An 18,599-nucleotide genomic window follows, 5' to 3' on the forward strand; every position below is an offset into this window, starting at 1 on the left:
GTGTCTGTCTTTCTCTCCCCCCTCTGTCTTCCCCTCCTCCCTCCATTTCTCTCTGTCCTATCCAACACCGACGACATCAGTAACAACAACAACAAGGGCAACAAAGGGGAATAAATAAATATTTTTTTTAAAAATAAAAAAGATATATATAAAGAAATGAATGCTGGGAGTTGGGCAGTAGCGCAGCGGGTTAAGCACACGTGGCGTGAAGCGCAAGGACCAGAGTAAGGATCCCAGTTCGAGCCCCCAACTCCCCACCTGCAGGGGAATCACTTCACAGGCAGTGAAGCAGGTGTCTGTCTTTCTCTCCCCCTCTCTAGCTTCCCCTCCTCTCTCCATTTCTCTCTGTCCTGTCCAACAACGACAACATCAATAACTACAACAATAAAACAAGGGCAACAAAAAGGGACTAAATAAATAAATAATTTTAAAAAAGAAACGAATGCTGATCTGTAGCCTAATCTGATAATAACTCAAAGTGCTACTTCAAGTGTAGAATACCTAACTTTTATGAATGGCTCTGCCAATAATTTAATTTGTGATGTCAGTTTCACTAAGGCATTTAATTTCTCTGTTTATGTTGCCATTTATTTCTGTCCGTAAGTGTACATTGAACATCTGTCCTATTTATGTGCCAGGTACTCGAACACACATTTGTAGCTGTAACTATACTTCTTACCTAAATATTTCTCCACTTCATAAATTTGTCTCAACTACTGATGGCTTAACTATTGTAGGAATTAGAGACTTTAAAAGGTAACGAACCTCCTGTATAAAACTATAACTGAGCAAGATCGTAGTGCACCTTTGGTGTTAACAAAATCCTTCTATGTTAGAATAACTACAAAATCTGATTTGTGGTATGCCAGTTCTTCACTTGCATTTTGTGTTTCTTCAGAAATGTTTTCATGATAGCCTGAAATTATTGTGTGATGACAGGAGGATTTTAGTGCTTTTTCCAGTCTACATTTTGTTAGTATAGGTCTTTCAAAATGTTTAAGGCCTGATTGTTAAAAGTAATCAGCCAGCTCTTCTCTTATTTCCATCTCCCAGGTTACAGCGCACCGTATCTCTCAGTGTATAGTGAAAATGCAGTTGATATCTTTGATGTGAACTCCATGGAATGGATTCAGACTCTCCCGCTCAAAAAGGTAATTTGACCTTAACAGATGAGCTGAGGAAGCTAAGAGTGTATATAACATGTAAGGCTAATAAGACTATTTAATAGTGTTTTTTTTTCAATTAATTTGTTGTTACCTAGTACATGTAATTAGAAGTCTGAGATTTGGCTTATATTAGAATTCAAATCAAGATGGTAGGTAATTATTTTTAACCTGGTACTGAAATGGGAAAACCAGCAGATGGGAATGAAAGGGTTTGGGGGAACCGCCCTCCTTTGTGACTGGGCCTCCACTTGTGCATTCCTGTGCCCTTGACTATTCTGGCCCACCACTTAAAATTCCCACCACTTTTGCTTCTGTCAGACCCACTTGTGCTATGAATCCTGAACACCAGGCCCCCTTTGCAAAGCCAGTAAATAGCCTGAATTGACCAAGCCTCCTGCTTATGGTTTTGGCCCATTCTGAGTTGTTAACAGTGCTCAGAAATGAGCCTGGGGCTTCATGCATACAAGTTATGTACATATAGTTACATGAAATCCCCTCCTTGCCTCAATTTTTATTCTACATTTTTGAGGGAGGTAGGGAAGGAATGAGAGATAAGGAGAGAAAGGAAGGAGAGAAAGAGTGAGAGACAGCAAAGCACCATTCCATCATCATCCATGGAGTTCCCTTGGTGCTGGCCATGATGCTGTCCTGAAGTGGGGAGGATAAAGCCCAGGACCTCATGCACTTTGCCCACTGAGTGATCTCATGGTTGTAAGCTAGTAGGCTTATGGTGATGATCATGATGAAGTAGTAACTATGTATAGGTATTGTACACCTAAAATTTACACATTATGATGCGATGGTACTTCAGCTTTTTTTTTGTTTTGTTTTTTCAATCCTATGTGCAAGGACTCAGCATCAAGCTCCTGGTCTCTACCTGCAAGAAGGAAGTTTCACACACAGTGAAACAATGCTGCAGGTGTCTATCAAAAAAGAAAGAAAGAAATGGCCCTCAGGAGAGGTGGATTCATCATATAGGCACCAGTTTTAGCAATATTCCTGGTGGCAATAAAAATTTTTTTTTTCAATCAGACTAAGTTTTAGGAGTAACTCGTAACACCTTAACTGTTTTTTATTGCCTTTAGTTTCACTATTACTATTATATTAAACGACCAGATTATATCCTACAGTACCAGTACATACAGATTATATCCTACAGTACCAGTATTCACCCAGCACAGTGCACACTGTACCATGCATGAGGACTCACGTTTGAGCTCCCAGACACCATACAGGAGCACCTACTCAGGAAACTGCATGAGTGGTGTAGTAGTGCAGTGGTATCTCTCCTCTCTGTCTCTCTTTCCCTATCTCTCACCTTCTGTCTGGAAAGAAAATTTTAAAGAGAGAAAAGAGAGTCCCCAGGAGTGTAGTTGCACTGGCATAAAACCTTACTGAAGCCCTACCAGCAAAAATTAGTGATGAAAATCACTAATAAAAATAGCGCTTTGCTGTAGTAATGTATCGCTCCTTTCTCTGTCTCTTAAAAAAAAAAAAAAGAGGAGGGAATATATCCTACAACCTGAAATGTCAGCATACCTTTACTTTAAGGGACTATATTATTATTCTTAATTATTACAGTTCTTCACATAATGGTATACGATTTTTAATCCTGCAAGGAGAGATTTCACTGACTAGAAGATTGATTAAACCTGCAACTAAAGTTGTATTTAACATCATATGCTTAAAAAGTATGCTTCATATGTCCCCGCAAAAAACTATTACAAAGCAGAATTTGTGCAAGTGTCCAGTGACCATTTTGCAAAAGTGAAGAATAATGTTCATAGAGATTCCATATAGCTTACGTAGCATATATATATATATATATATATATATATATATATATATATATATATATATATCAGCAGTTGGGAGTGCAGAGTTTACAGGAACAGTTAGAAGAAAATACCTAAGATCATCATTCAAAATCTGTCCCAGTTTTAAACTACAACTGCTGTGAAGTAAAGCTCATGTAAATACTATTGCATTCTATAAATCAACTTAAACATTATCCTCTAGTTTGTATATTTGTACCGGTTACAACTGAGTTTCTGTTTCATCTTTATCATACAAATTTTGCAAAGTATCTGAAAGACCAGATATTATGTATGAAGCATAATAACAAAATAATTACTTGTGAACCCATCTCCTCATTTAAAAGTCAGAGAATCAGCAATATCACTGAATCTGTCTCTGTATTTTTCCCTTACTCCATATACCTGCCTCATCCCCAGAGAAAAGTCACCATTTTGAAGGTGGTGGTTATCATTCCCTGGATTTCCTCAAACAACAGAGAAGTTTTTGTGGAGTTAAACATTCCCAAACATATATTGTTTTGTTTTTCTTATATCTGATATTATAAAATGGATATTATATGTCATTTCCCACCTTGCATTCTTCATGCACTTAATGTTGCTTTTTATTATTACTGATTTAATAATGATCTACTAGATTGTGAAATAAGAGGGGTACAATTCCATACAGTCCCATCACCAGAGTTCCGTATCCCATCCTCTCCATTGGAAGCTTCCCTGTTCTTTATCCCTCTGGGAGTCTGGACCAAAGTTCTTTAAGGGGTGCAGAAGGTGGGAGGTCTGGCTTCTATAATTGCTTCTCCACTGGACATGGGTGTTGACAACCTATATGTTTTTTCTTTTTCCTTTTAATGTATTTAAATATTTTTATTTATTTATTATTGGATAGAGAGACAGAAATTGAAAAGGGAAGGGGTGATAGAGAGGTAAGAAGGCAGAGACACTTGCAGTCCTACTTCACCACTTGTGAAGTTTTCCCCCTGCAGGTGGGGACCAGGGGCTTGAACCTGGGTCCATAAGCACTGTAATGTGTGCACTTAACCTGGTGTGCCACCACCTGGCCCCCAAAAAAGAAGTATTCTAAAAGAGAAGAGTAATGTAACATTCTTTGGGGACTTGGGACATGTGGCCACAATGAGTACTAGAATTCTAAAAACAATTCTAAAAGAATTGTTAAAACAATTCCTTCAATATAAGCACTTAAGATTTCAAATGAGTAAATGTTTGAATTTTTTTCTTTTTTTCTAATTTATTTTATTAGTGATTTAATAATGACCGACAATATTTTGGGATAAGAGGGGTACAATTTCACACAATTCCCACCACCACAATTTCACGTCCCATCCCCTCCATTGGAAGGTTCCCTATTCTTTATCCCTCTGGGAGTATGAACCAAAGATCTTTTGGGAGTGCAGGAAGTGGGAGGTCTGGCTTCTGTAATTGCTTCTCCACTGGACATAGGCGTTGATGGTCGATCCATACCTCCAGCCAGTATCTCTTTTCCTGGTGGGACAGGGCCCTGGAGAGGTCCCAGCCTGTTTCTGTCTTTCCCTAATAGGGTAGGGCTCTGGGGAGGTAGGGTTCCAGGACAAATTGGTGAGGTCATCTGCCAAGGGAAGTTGGGTTGTCATCATGGTAGTGTCTGCAACTTGGTGACTAAAAAGCATTTAATGTCTCTAAAATCATCAGTGCACTTAGTGTAGCACTTAGTTTACTGCTTGACTCTAAAATAAAGTATTCTATAGGTGGATAGGCCACAGTATGTACACTTGCTGTTTAGCAAACATCTTTTTGTGTAAGGTTAACATGTTTTTCTAGGTTTTTGCACAGAATAGTCCTTCTAAAATCATAGGAACTTTGTTCAAATTACAGTTATACTTTTCCAGTAAAAAACTAATGTTGATTTTGTTGATTCCCTGTGAAAGCTACCCAGTAAAGAGGAAGCATACATGAAAGATCTTAATAGACTGTTTATTATAAAGAGGGTAGATGCTTTATGATTTAATTTTTGAAGGTTTTGTGGAAATATTAATTTTTAAATAATAATATTTTTATTATTTTAGGTTCGACCATTAAATAGTGACGGATCATTAAATCTCTTAGGGTTGGAGACAATTAGATTAATATATTTCAAGAATAAGATGGCAGGTAAGAAAATAAACATTTATAGGATACTTCAATGAAAATACCCCCTCCAGGCTGACCACCTGAAAATGAGAAGTGACAGAGACCATATGTAAACCCATGTATATCTTACTCCAAAGTTTGTGTTTTTAGCCATATTCTCTCAATTTATTAAAATGAATGACCATATTTTAAAAATCATGCTGTGTAGACCCACACAGATGTATTCCTAATCTTCACCTGCAAGAGGGGAAAAAATGACTATTCCAACCTGTCTTTTCATATGCTTTCATCTTTCTCCTCAAGGCTAAGAGTACAATTGGAACTTCAAGAAGTGATATCTGACAAAATTTCAGTATAGTTGCTGTTGTCTTTCAAAAGGGAAGGAAATCCTACTTCTATAGAAATCCTTACTTTTTTTTTTTTCTGTCTTGCTTTCCCCTTCATCTCTCAGAAGTTCAAAGTCTTCTTGTATCCTCTGGCTATTCAGAATGTAACATTGCCACAACTCATCAAGACCTTGACTTTCACAATTATCAAACTCCAAAACGATGTTTCATACTCACGTCTACCTGAAAAATTATTTCCTTTTAATATCTTCTGTTAGCAAAGCAGTCCATTTAAGCTACTTCATTTAGTTATAAGGAGAATATTGCTTTTTTACATACTTACTTATTTATTGTATAGAGAAGAGAGGGGAGCTAGAGAGACAAAGAAATAGAAGGATACCTATAGCCATGCCTCACCACTTGTGAAGCTATCTCCTTTCAGGTGAGGACCAAGGGCTTGAAATTGGGTCCTTGTGCACTGCAATATGTGCTTAACCACCTGGCCCCCTTCTTGAGTTCTTTCCATCTCCATTTTCTCACTTGAGCTTTTTGGGGTAATAAAATCTTCAAAAAAAAAAAACCTGAATTTTTCTCCTTCTTTCTCTTGTTTGAACAATGACATCCATCATTAAATATGAATTACATTTTGTATGTTATGTTTTTACAAATATGGTCATATCCCAGCATGGATTGGGAGCCCCAGACTGACATTGCTATTAACTTCTAGGAATTAAAATTGAAGTAGGTTGGGGGCCCAGTGGTGGTGCACCTGGTTGAGTGCGCATGTTACAGTGCACGAGGACCCAGGCTTGAGCCCCCGGTCCTCACCTACAGGGGAAAAGCATCATGAGTGGTGAAGCAGGGCTGCAGGTGTCTCTCTCTCCCTCTCTATCTCCCCCTTCCTTCTCGATTTCTGGCTGTCTCTATCCAATAAATAAAGATAATTTAAAAAAATTAAAAACTTTTAAGTAGGTTACCATTATGTTTTGATAATTTGATGTGACATCAAAGTAGAAATAAATTTTGTGTACTATGCTTAATTTTAGTATGTATATGTTGCACATGTGCTCTTGAAAACCATTGCTATGATTATCAATACACTTCTGAATTTTCTCACTGGTGATTTAACAGTGGTTTACAAAATTGAAATTTCAGAAGCATGGAGTTTTACCTTATATGCTGTGTATGTACACCTTCACCAAAATTCTGTGCTCCCATCCCCACTCTACCCCCCACAGCCACTGTATTTCTCAGAGTCTGAGACAATTTAGCTGCCAGTTCTTTTTATGAGTTTGTTTATTTTAGTCATCTATATTCCACATATCTTTTGCCTCTTCATATACTTCACTCAGCATTGTCCCAAATAATACAGTCTCATTTTTTTTAATTGCCAAGTAGTCCTCCATTGAATATATATTCCACAATTACTTTGTTGTTGAACATTTAGATTGCTTCCAAATGCTGGCTTTTGTCAGCACACAACTCTTAGAAATAAGAATTTCAGATGCCAGGAATAGGTCAGCTGGTAGAGCAAACACTGTACCCTGCACAAGGACCCAAGTTTGAACACCTGACAACAAAAATGGGAGCATCTGTACAGGGGAAGCATCATGAGTGGTGGAGCAGTTTTATGGTGTCTCTACTTCTTTATCTAGCTCCCTCACTGCCTCTCACCTGCTATCTTACAAAAAAGAAAGTAGTCTACTCAGAGCAGTGGAATCATACAGGTACAAGATGCCAGTGGGAGCTGGAAAGAAATGTCTACGCCTATATAATTGATGAATGACTGTACTGTCTTGGAGATTAATAAAAAACATTTTAAATAAGATCATTGGTCTTTTTTTTTTTTTTTTTAACAGAAGGGGATGAACTGGTAGTTCCTGAGACATCAGATAACAGCCGGAAACAAATGGTTAGGAATATTAATAACAAGCGACGATATTCCTTCAGAGTCCCAGAAGAAGAAAGGATGCAACAGAGGAGGTAGGTATTTAATTCATGTTTATCACCTGTACTTGCTGTAGTATTTGGAAGAACTATTTGGTGGAAGTGCTATATTTGATTCATAAAGATAATTTGGGGTGGGTGTGGGCAGTGGAACACTGGGTTAAGTGCACATTGTACAAAGCTCAAGGATCCCTATTCAAGCGCCCGGCTCCCCACTTGTCGAGAAGGTGTCACTTCCCAAGCGGTGAAGCTGGTCTGCAGGTGTTTATCTTTCTCTTTCCCTCTCTATCTTCCCCTCCTCTCTCAATTTCTCTCTGTCTCATCCAATAAAATGGGGGAAAATGGCCACCAGAAGCAGTGGATTCATAGTGCAGGCACCAAGCCCCAATAATAACCCTGGAGATAAATAAATATAAATGCTATAAAAATTTTTAAAAGATAATTTGGTCTCTGGAAATTTCTTGTTTATCAATTAAAAACTGGAAGAATTAATAGACTTCTCAGTATAATTTTAATAATTACTTTCCAGCTTGTAAGTATACACTTATTAAATTACCGTATTTTCATTCATTTTTCTATGTATATGGAAGTTAAAATTTTAAAATATCTTTCTATGATGTGTAATTTATCCATCCATGTAGTAAACCTGTATATATTTAAGAACTCTAGCTATTCTTTTTATGAGCAAACATATGTAAGCATGTAGTATTTCTAGTCACAAACAGAAACACTTCTCTGGGCCGGGTGCTTAAGTGCACATGTTACAGTGAGTAAGGACTCAGGTTCGAGCCCACCATTCTTACCTGCAGGGAGAAAGCTTTATAAGTGGTGAAGCAATACTGCAAGTGTCTGTATGTCTCACTCCTTTCTCTGTTTCCCCCTTCCCTCTTGATTTCTGGCTATCTTTATCTAATAAATAAAGATAATTAAAAAATAAAAAAGTACTTCTAAAATACTATCAGTTATTTTTTTAAAAACACACATCATTACCTTAATTACCTGTAAAATAAATGGAATTTCTTTGGTTGCTAAATTCTAAAGGAACCCTGTCCTTATTTCCCACCAAAAATTATAGGGTTGGTTCACTTGAAATTTCTAATTAAAGAGTATTCTGCTGCCTTAATTCTATTCTGCATAACATAAGGACATAGTTTTTATTTTATGAAAAAAAATCTTATTTTTTTTCTAAAGCTTTCTAGATTGATTACAAGGGGAAAAAAAACTTAACAACTATTTTATTTTTACAGAGAGATGCTACGAGATCCAGAAATGAGAAATAAGTTAATTTCTAACCCAACTAATTTTAACCACATAGCACACATGGGTCCAGGAGATGGAATCCAGATCCTAAAAGACCTGCCCATGGTAAGAGAGAAGTGAGAGGGATGTAAATGTGAATGGTGTTCAGTGTAAATGGAAGTGGGGTCAGGGGAGAACATATATGTATGTATATGTAGATTATGTGCTCAAATACATGTCTAAACTTAATAGAACAGATGTCATAAGATGTCCTTTTTATTATATCATGATGTATATAAGATGAATGATGTTATACTTGATGAAAAACAAAAAATTAGGCATTTATCAAAAACTAGCTTACCAGATTCTTTTAAAACTTCATACCCTATAAACTTCTCTCACAACCCAATTTGCTTTTGGTGGAATAAACTCTCAGATTTGGAGAGGATCTATAACACAATTCAGAATTTTCTTACCAGGTCACTAACATAACTAAGTCTGAGCAACAAGTTACACACATGTGACTTCTCACAACTCAGAGAACCCCACTGGCTTGTTCATGAGTGATCACTTACTGTGAATTAAGTCTGTTTCCAGGTAACATGTTACCTGGAAATTCTTACATTAAAAAGTATAGCATAAGAAGACTACTGTTCCATGATAGCATGAAGACTGGATTCTTGTATCTGTGAGATCAAGATTAAGGATACTAATTATTCAGGCTTCAGTTTAATTATGATAGTACTCAACAAACTATCCCACTTCTGAGCAGTTGCTTGTAGTCCTTGGTCTAGGTTTCCATTATTCTCAAAGGAAATAATACACAGAGCAGAGCCTCTGTCATTTTTCTTATAGAAGTTACACTAGAAGGAGCACAGACCTTCCACCTTCTGCAACCCACAACGACCCTGGGTCCATGCTCCCAGAGGGATAGAGAATGGGAAAGCTATCAGGGGAGGGGATGGGATATGGAGATTGGGTGGTGGGAATTGTGTTGAGTTGTACCCCTCCTACCTTGTGGTTTTGTTAATTTTTCCTTTCTTAAATAAAAAATAAATTAAAAAAAGAATTTTTAATTATAATACATAGTTGAACATGAACTTGAAAAGGAAATATATATATATATATATATATATATATATATATATATTCATATATTCAACCTATATCTATGACCTTGGGAGGACTACCGTTGAATGGGATGAAGGCACAGAACTTTGGTGGTGGGAATGGTTTAGAATTATACCCCTGGGGACTGGGCACACAGTGCAAAGACTGGTGTAAGGATCCTGGTTTAAGCCCCCAGCTCCTCACCTACAGGGGTGTGCTTCATACTCTATGAAGCAGGTCTACAGGTGTCTATCTTTCTCTCCCCTTTTTGCCTTCCCCTCCTCTCTCCATTTCTCTCTGTCCTATCCAACAACGACAATAATAGCAATAAGCAACAAAAGGGAAAAAATAACCTCCAGGAGAGGTGGATTTGTAGTGCACTGAGCCCCAGCAATAAATAACCTTGGAGGCAAAAAAAAAAAAAAAAAAATTACACCCCTACTATCTTATAATCTTGTAAATCACTAATAAAAATATAGTTTAAAAAGATTTATAACACAAAAATATAAAGTTGAAATGTTAAGTTATTTATAACTCATTTGATAATTCAACTCATATACTGTTTTTAATGATATTTTTTAATTTATTCAGTATTTTAAACACCTAATACATTTTATATAGCATTATAGAGGGATAGAGAAATACAAATTTCAAAAATACACATATACCACTTTATTTCAGTAGTTTAATTAGGTTTTTACAAGTATTGTCCTTCTAAAATTAAGTTTTCTTTCACTTTGGTATCATTTGGTACACAATAAAGTGAATATAGTTTTAACCTGTTATATTCCAACAACATCATAAGAAATAATAGAAAAATGTTTCAGGGTTCAGGCGGTGGTACATTGGGTTAAGTACAAAGCGCAAGGATCCTTGCAAGGATCCCACTTCAAGCTCCCTGGCACCCACCCTGCAGAAGAGTCGCTTCACAAGCAGTGAAGCAGGTCTGCAGGTGTCTGTCTTTCTCTCCCCAACTCTGTCTTCCTCCCCCTCTCAGTTCTCTCTGTCCTATCTACTTAAAAAAAAGAAAAAGAAAAAAAAAATGACCACCAGGTGCAGTGGATTTGTTGTGTAGGCACTGAGCCCCAGCAATAACCCTGGAAGCAAAAAAAGAAAATGTTTCTGTAAATTCTAGATTACTCCCCATGTTACAGTATCTTCCTTAAAAGGAAATTGCAGGACTTAGTAAAGTGTTTCCTGCCTATTTTATTCTACCATTAGGTAAAAAGTCAATTTACTGATGTTCCAGAGTTCTTTCAGGCCTTCATACACAGTAAGACTTTGTACATCCTAAATAAGCACGCTAAAGTAAAATGTCAGAATTCAGATATCCTGAGAACTTTTAATTTTTTATCTTTATTTATTTATTGGATAGAGACAGCCAGAAATTGAGGGGGAGGGGTGATAGAGAGGAAGAGAGACAGAGAGACACCTGCAGCCCTGCTTCACCACTTGTGAAGCTTTTCCCTGGCAGTTGGGGACCAGGGACTCAAACCTGGGTCCTTGTACATTGTGACATGTACGCTCAACCACGTGTGCCACCACCTGGCCCCCTCCTGAGAACTTTTACAGCAAAGCATTCCTGTTTATTCTACTTTTTTGCCCTAATCTTCCCACCTCTCAAAGTAAAAGAAATTCCTATTTTTTTTTTATTCATAACAAGTTCAGGTAGCATCTCTTGAAGATTCCTGTTGTCCATCCACGCCCAATATGACTTCATGACACACGGCCTTATGTGCTGACTACTTCTCCTTAGTCTCTTGGCTCCTTTTTTTTTTTCACTGTGTGAATGCACTTCAGTTTATTTAGCTAATATCCCACTGTTGAACATACAAGTTGCTTCCCAGCTTTTTTTTTTTAATTTTTATTTATAAAAAGGAAACACCTACAAAAAACACCTACACAGGATAAGAGGGGTACAACTCCACACAATTCCCACCACCAGAACTCTGTATCCCATCCCCTCCCCTGATAGCTTTCCTATTCTTTATCCCTTTGGGAGTATCGACCCAGGATCATTATGGGGTGCAGAACGTGGAAGGTCTGGCTTCTGTAATTGCTTCCCCGCTGAACATGGGCATTGGCAGGTCGATCCATACTCCCAGCCTGTCTCTCTCTTTCCCTAGTGGGCTAGCAGGGCTCTGAGGAAGCAGGGCTCCAGGACATATTGGTGGGGTCGTCTGCCCAGGGAGGTCTGGTTGGCATCATGGTAGCATCTGGAACCTGGTGGTTGAAAAAAGAGTTAAGATATAAAGCAGAACAAATTGTTGACCAATCATGAACCTTTAAAGGCTGGGATAGTGCAGATGAAGATTTGGGGGTCTCCGTTTTGAAGATAGCCAGTAGGCCTGTTTTAGTCATATTCCAAAGGACCCATGACTATACTGGTTTTTTCCTGAGCCTGACCTCTGATATGCAGGTGGACCAAAATTATTATCTGGGGAGATGATGTCATGGCTGGAAAAAGAGCTAGAAGACTGGATCAGGGAAGAGAGTAGCTCCCAAATATGGGGAAGGGGTATAAATATTGACTGGAGTCTTGTATTTATTGTCAGTAATTCTGTTGACCCATGACTTTATACTGTTCCTTTTGTCATTAACATAAGTGACTTTTTTTGACAGTGCAACCCAATTTCTCATGTTCCTTTTCATCACTTGCATGTAAGCCCTTTTATGTATTTCTAGAAGAGGTTGATCAGTTTTTTAAACATTATTTATCCAGGTAGTGTTCCACCAAGAGCTTTTATGTCTCTGAATTCCTGTTCTTCATTAGTTTATCTTATTTTCACCTGACTTTCTTTAGTGTACTTAGAAAGGACATATAAATTGGGACTTTCCATAGACTTTCATTTAATCACTTTGGAAATTATTTCCTGATACACCTGCCCAGAAACATGTTTGTCTTAGGCTAGACGGTGGTAAACAGCACAATGATATATATGCTTGTCTAAAAAAAAAGTCATATGCATGCTTGTACCTATGTGTATAGCTGTATATTTATTTGAAAGCTTCAGATATCAATATAGTTTCAGATTTAATTTGTTCTTTCTGTTGACATAAAATTTTATGTTTCCAAAAATTAAGAATTAAAATTTATCTGACACTAACATATATAAGAGCTTCCATATTTAAAACTGGTGTGTTGTTATCTGTGCAAAGAGCATGTACCCTATACACTTTTGTGCTTTATTCAAATAAATTTGCTTTCAGGTGGAATACTTAGATTATAAACTTAAAGAGTTTATTGAATATATTTAGAAGCTGAATTCTGTTTTCCTTTATACCAAAATGATACTGACATAGGATTGTTATGAATGTGGAAGAGATTATAAAGGCAGGGGACCCATTTTTCTTTTCTTGCCTGAATCAGATGTGAACCTTCCTTGTTTGCCTTAGTAAGCGAAGAGAACAGAAGCATTTCCTTTAAAATGGCATGTATACCTAGAGAAGCATACTGTTTTAATTTTCTTGAATCATTTATGTTCTTACCTTTTTTTCCTATGTGCATAGGATAGTAAATGGAAGATTGAATGCAATATATCACTCCCAAAAGATTTATTTTTACCACATTTCTTCTGACCTCTCATTAACAAAGATCAATTTCCTAGCTCAGTTACCTCTTAGAGCCTTAAGAAGTAATTTTGCTTCTTAAAATCAAAATTATATTTATACCAATAGTTTTTTCTCTTCTCCTGTTTTTGGAAATAACTTTAAAAGTGTTGATTTCACTCACATCTCACATGTTTATTGTTTTAAACACCTATGTTAAATGCCTATGTTTAAAACAATAGCTTTTATAGGAGACTTTCTTATAAGCTGACACAATTTACCAGATCATTTTTAGCAAAGCCAGCTCATCTCATTTCATGAAAACAAGTCTGTCAGCATTCTCTGACAAGTCATTTGACTTCTACCTGTAATGAAGGGGTTTTAGGATATTTTCTGGAAATGAAGTTGTTCTTAAGGCACTTGAAACTGAAAGTGCTCATTATTTTTCCTGAAAAACTGGAGTCTTGACTACTTTACAAGCTATTTTTATTTATCTTTAGGATTATATTATTTCTCTTTTTTAATATACCTTAACATTGGAGGAAAGTTTTTTTTTTTCTTATTATTAATTACAAACATGTTCTTTTGAGCACCTTACCTTTTGGGGTCTAAGCTTGGTTTAAGCATAAAGGTAAACTGCACAGTAACTCTATTTTTGATGTGCAAAACAAGGTCAGTAAAAGCAAATACCTATCACAGATGTTTAATTACCAGAAATGGAGTTTGCTTTCTTAAGAAACTTTATCATAGTACTTCTGGGGAGTGATTAGTGATGAGTTCACTTATTCCCTTTCTTTTGTAACTTTTTTTTACATTATTTGTGCTTAATGTTTTTCATAGTTTTTGGCACCACCAAGATAGGTCAATTAAGAAAATACTGAAGTCAGGTATAAAAGTCCAGTTTCTACTTACTTGATGATAGTCATAAAAGAGAGTTTTTTCTTTTCCAATCAGTTAAGTAACTTGACAGGAGGATCACAGAATTTAACTTTCTAAGATTAAAAAGTATTTCATGAAGGGTTCAGTTCTGTTGTGTGAGATGCTGCCATTCTTTCCACTTGCATGTTGTCTGAAATGTCACATATAACTGGTGAACCATTTCCATTACCTTATCACCTTTTTTCTTCTTTCTGTTGTTTTTGATAGCCAGGTTTCCCTTATCCATCCCCTCATCTTCACTCCGGTCTGATCTCCTCTCCGATCAACTTTGAGCACATCTATCACATGACTGTTAATTCTGCTGAAAAATTTCTTTCTCCTGATTCCATAAACCCTGATTATTCCCCGTCTCTACGCTCTGTCCCCGGTACACCAAGCTTTATGACTCTGAGGGTATGAACAGATGAGTCAGGTGTTAATTTTTACTAACCATCTGCAAATCTCCTCTCCCTCGCTTCATAAATAATATCTCTAATGTGGTACATTTTGTAAGCATTTTCCTTTGGCCAAGTTCTTTTTCTTTTCTTTTCTTTTCTTTTTTTTTTTTTGCCAAACTTCTACTCTTCTGCTGCTTCCTCCCCTTTTTTAAAGTTCTGCTTTATTCCTTCTTTTAAAGAAAAATATTAGTACTGAGGAGAATTTCTATTTTGTTTTTGAAATAGTATTTGCATTTTTCTATATAATGAGATAGATTTCTCGTTTTTATATTTTCTGTTACAGATATCATAAGAAATTGGTGCTGAGTGGGTCTTTATTCAATTAAAACATAAAAGAAATCCCAAAATTTCTTGATTTTTTTTTTAATTAGCTCACTATCCTAGAACTAGTTCACTTCAGAGAATTTTTTAACTTATTTTTTATTGTTTTTATTGATGTCGTTGTTGTTGGATAGGACAGAGAGATATGGAGAGAGGAGGGAAAGACAGAGAGGGGGAGATAGAGAGCTGCAGACCTGCTTCCACCTGTGAAGCGATTCCCCTGCAGGTGGGGAGCCGGGGGCTGGCTGGGGGATCCTTGCACCAGTAGTTGCACTTTGCGCCACTTGTACTTAACCCGCTGTGCAACCGCCTGACTCCCCAGAGAATTTTTTATATGTAGTTAAATTAAAATTTGTACTAGGCTTATACATAGACCTTCTACCTATAATTAATCCCTTCTTAAAATGCTTCAGAATCTTCAAAGCAGAAAGTATAGTACTAATAACAAATGACAAGAAAAGTCACAACAAGGCAATCTTATTAATTCTATCGTGTTGATATACTTTTAATTCCAATCAGAATGAGAAAAAAAGTCAAAGAGAAGGAAAGCAAAAACACCACCATGGCATCTGCTGCAGGCCCTTTACTTATTCAGCCTTACCACATTTCTGTTACCAGTGGCTTTGTAGTGGCTGGAAAACTGGTAGCATTGACCCCCCCCCCTTGTCTATATTCCCGTAAAGAAATATAAGCCAAGGCTAACAACATTGGAACACCAGACTTAGTTTCTCAAATAATAAAATATTTGGATTGTATCATTGCAGATCCAGTTAACATAGTGCTCTCTGACTTAGAAAAACATCAGCAGCAGCTTTTGACTCACATAAAAAGCAATTTTCCAATAAGAAAACTGTAGGGTGAGCAGTGTGTTGTATGTACTATAATGAGTCTAAGCTCCAACTGTTCAGTGCTGTTCGCAAGCTATAAAGTCATTTAAATGTCTTTCATGACAAAGTAAGATTAACTGATAAAATAAATCCGAGTTTGCTTAGAGTAACAGATTGCAAGAAGTAGGTTCCACAGTAATGTTATATATGAATTAATGAGTCAGTATGTTTCATGGAAAAGGGAGTGGAAATGTTGCTTCTAGATGTTAACTGTCTAGAAGGAGGCACACTTCCATCAGGAGAGGCCTCAGAAGCCTATTTCGTGTATGCACAGCCCCAGAGACATAGGTTTCATAGGATTTTATAGTAAAGTTAAACTTCAGCTGAATGAATGATAAACTTTAAAAAGTTAAAAAGTACCTGTGTATTACTCCTCAGTAGTACTTACTAAACAGGCGGTTTATCGTTTTATTGGCTTACTTTTTCTAGAGTAGATTTTTTAGCAAAGGGCACCTCCAAGATAGGTTTATATGAGAAGCACTAAGAGGTTCAAGTTTAAAACTGATACCCCCTCCCCCTCTCTTTTGCGCTTTCCTTTGCTGCGTTTTTTGCATGTCACTGAGGTCCCTTCAGGGATGCTCTTGTATGTGTGAGTGTGGAAATAACTACCACTGGCTGACTCTGTTTTAAATTTCTTGTTTTCTTAGAGATAAAAAGGTAAGAAAAAAAATTGCTTTAAACAGATAACTCATTGAATTACATGGACTTTGCAAATTTGACAAATGAAACAAAATGGCTGTGGCTGAATCTGAGACCAGCCGACTTTCAGTACATGTGACTCTTCACAATGTGTGGTTTGGAGTTTTCCAAGTGGCAGTAGTACATGTTTTCCTGATGCTTTTGCCCAGCATTCGTTGCCTTACCATGATTTCTCACCATTGTTAACACTGACAGTCCTTCTGGTTTGAAAAGGTTGGGGCCACCAAGTGCTGTCTGCTCTTCATGTGCAGGCACCTTGTCTGCCTTCTACCTTTCCAGTTATTTCTGACTCTCAGAACACTCAGTGGCCCGTATGGAAGCCACAATCTCTCAGTAATCAGGTGGAGAGTTTCTCAAATGATCACTGCCAAGCTAAGTCACTGTGAATGTTGTAGTAGGCACCATATTTCTGGCTACTCTGTCTGAGGCAGTAAAGGTGTCTGACACATTCCCAGTCATTCTAGTAAAACCGTTGACTTGAGAAGAACTTACTTTTACTTGACCTCCCCCCAAAAAAACCCCAAAAAACATAGTTTGGTTAGTACGTTATCTTAGGCAAATACAAAGCTCTTGCATAAGGAAAAGCTTTATTTCAGTCATCTGCAAATATCCATGTAATTCTATAGTTCATTGTCACTTCTAACCATTTAACTCTTACTGACTGCACAACAAAGAAAAACCTGAAATGTTAAGTATTGCATTAATACTGAGGTTTACTTCTAGTGGGACTTCAGTATTTTATGGGCAGGAGGGATTAATTTGTTTCTTGTTCTTCATAATAAGAAACTTATGTCTTTGAAATAGTATGAAATAAACATATCTGCAGAAAAATCAGTTTCCCTCGGACTGAAGAGGTTTCCTCTCTCTCTCTCTCTCTTTTTCAGAACCCCAGGCCTCAGGAGAGTCGGGCAGTATTCAGTGGCTCAGTCAGTATTCCATCGATCACCAAATCCCGCCCTGAACCCGGACGCTCCATGAGCGCCAGCAGCGGCCTGTCAGCAAGTAAGTGGCCCCAGCTGCCGCCAGGAAGTAGCATAGTGTAGCACCCAGGCTGCCCCATGCAGGCACTGAAGGCTACCATGGTCCTCCCTGCCCCTCACACTTGCACCCAGCTGCACCATGCACCTCAGTCCTGTAGAGCAATGTGAGGAAACAGCGCTGCTGTGAGAATGAACGCTCTTCAGGAAGCCAGCAGGGCACAGTAATAGAGAGTGACGGGGTAGGTGTTGGGAGTGGGGTCATACTCAGAATAATTAGGAAAACCTCATACCTACCCTCAGGGTGAAGCCATGTTTGATGAATTAGAAGGCAGCCAGCACAGCTGTATAGCTGTGGTCAGGGAGCACAAGAGTGGTCATGGGTCAGATCCCACAGGGAATTGGACACCAAGTTAAAACGTGTTTTATTTAGTTACAAAGGCAGCAAGAAGCCCGTGAAGGGTTTTAGGTAGGAAGTGACCTTTACCCAACACACTGGCTTGAAAAGAGCCCTCTGGAGAATGAACTAGAGGCTGGCAAGAGTGGAGGCCCATGGGGAGGGCCAGGACCACCAGGTGGAGGCTGCTGGGCACCTGGAGGTAGCAGAGGAAAGAAGCCTGGGGAGAGTGAGAGAATCTTCACATCTGTTTGCAGTAGAAGGAATTAGTCTTCATCAGTTACTTGTGAGAAGGGAAAAGAGTTGCAGGTGAGGCCTACATTTCCCATTTGAGTGGCAGGGGGACAGCAGTTATTATTCCCTGAGGTGTGAGGGTGACTTGAGTGTCCCTAGCATCTGTGAAGGTCTGTTTGGTTAATTGAAAGAAATTCAAAGCTAGATTCAAGAATGTAGCCATCAGGGAGGTGGCTCAGTGGCAGAGCACATTCCTGCATGTGTCAGGCCCTGGATTCAGTTCCCAACCCCACAAATGAGAGAATATAGATGCTGTGCTCTTTCTCTCATTTAAAAAAAAAGGATATATAATTTTTGTCACAAATGAAAGATAACACTCATCATTTCTCTAGTAAACTTTTGCAAGCTCTTCAAATAGCCACATCTCTGC

The 18,599-nt window shown here is 37.7% G+C and overlaps 1 protein-coding gene across 18 annotated transcripts in view; it reads left to right on the forward strand.

The window, feature by feature from the left end:
- Window positions 1–18,599, forward strand: part of CDC42BPA (CDC42 binding protein kinase alpha) — a 244,023-nt gene that overhangs the window by 215,546 nt on the left and 9,878 nt on the right. For 9 of the 18 annotated variants that reach the window (XM_060192086.1, XM_060192087.1, XM_060192088.1 and 6 more), the window contains 6 exons: window positions 1,054–1,151; window positions 5,044–5,128; window positions 7,293–7,416; window positions 8,628–8,745; window positions 14,425–14,610; window positions 17,446–17,563. In XM_060192086.1, coding sequence (XP_060048069.1) covers window positions 1,054–1,151; window positions 5,044–5,128; window positions 7,293–7,416; window positions 8,628–8,745; window positions 14,425–14,610; window positions 17,446–17,563 — 729 coding nt within the window. Of the gene's footprint in view, window positions 1–1,053; window positions 1,152–5,043; window positions 5,129–7,292; window positions 7,417–8,627; window positions 8,746–12,351; window positions 12,391–14,424; window positions 14,611–17,445; window positions 17,564–18,599 lie in introns of all 18 variants that reach the window. The other 9 variants (XM_060192092.1, XM_060192093.1, XM_016193132.2 and 6 more) reach the window with 3 other exon arrangements.

The sequence above is a fragment of the Erinaceus europaeus genome, chromosome 6 (assembly GCF_950295315.1).
Source record: "Erinaceus europaeus chromosome 6, mEriEur2.1, whole genome shotgun sequence".
NCBI classification, from domain to species: Eukaryota; Metazoa; Chordata; class Mammalia; order Eulipotyphla; family Erinaceidae; genus Erinaceus; species Erinaceus europaeus.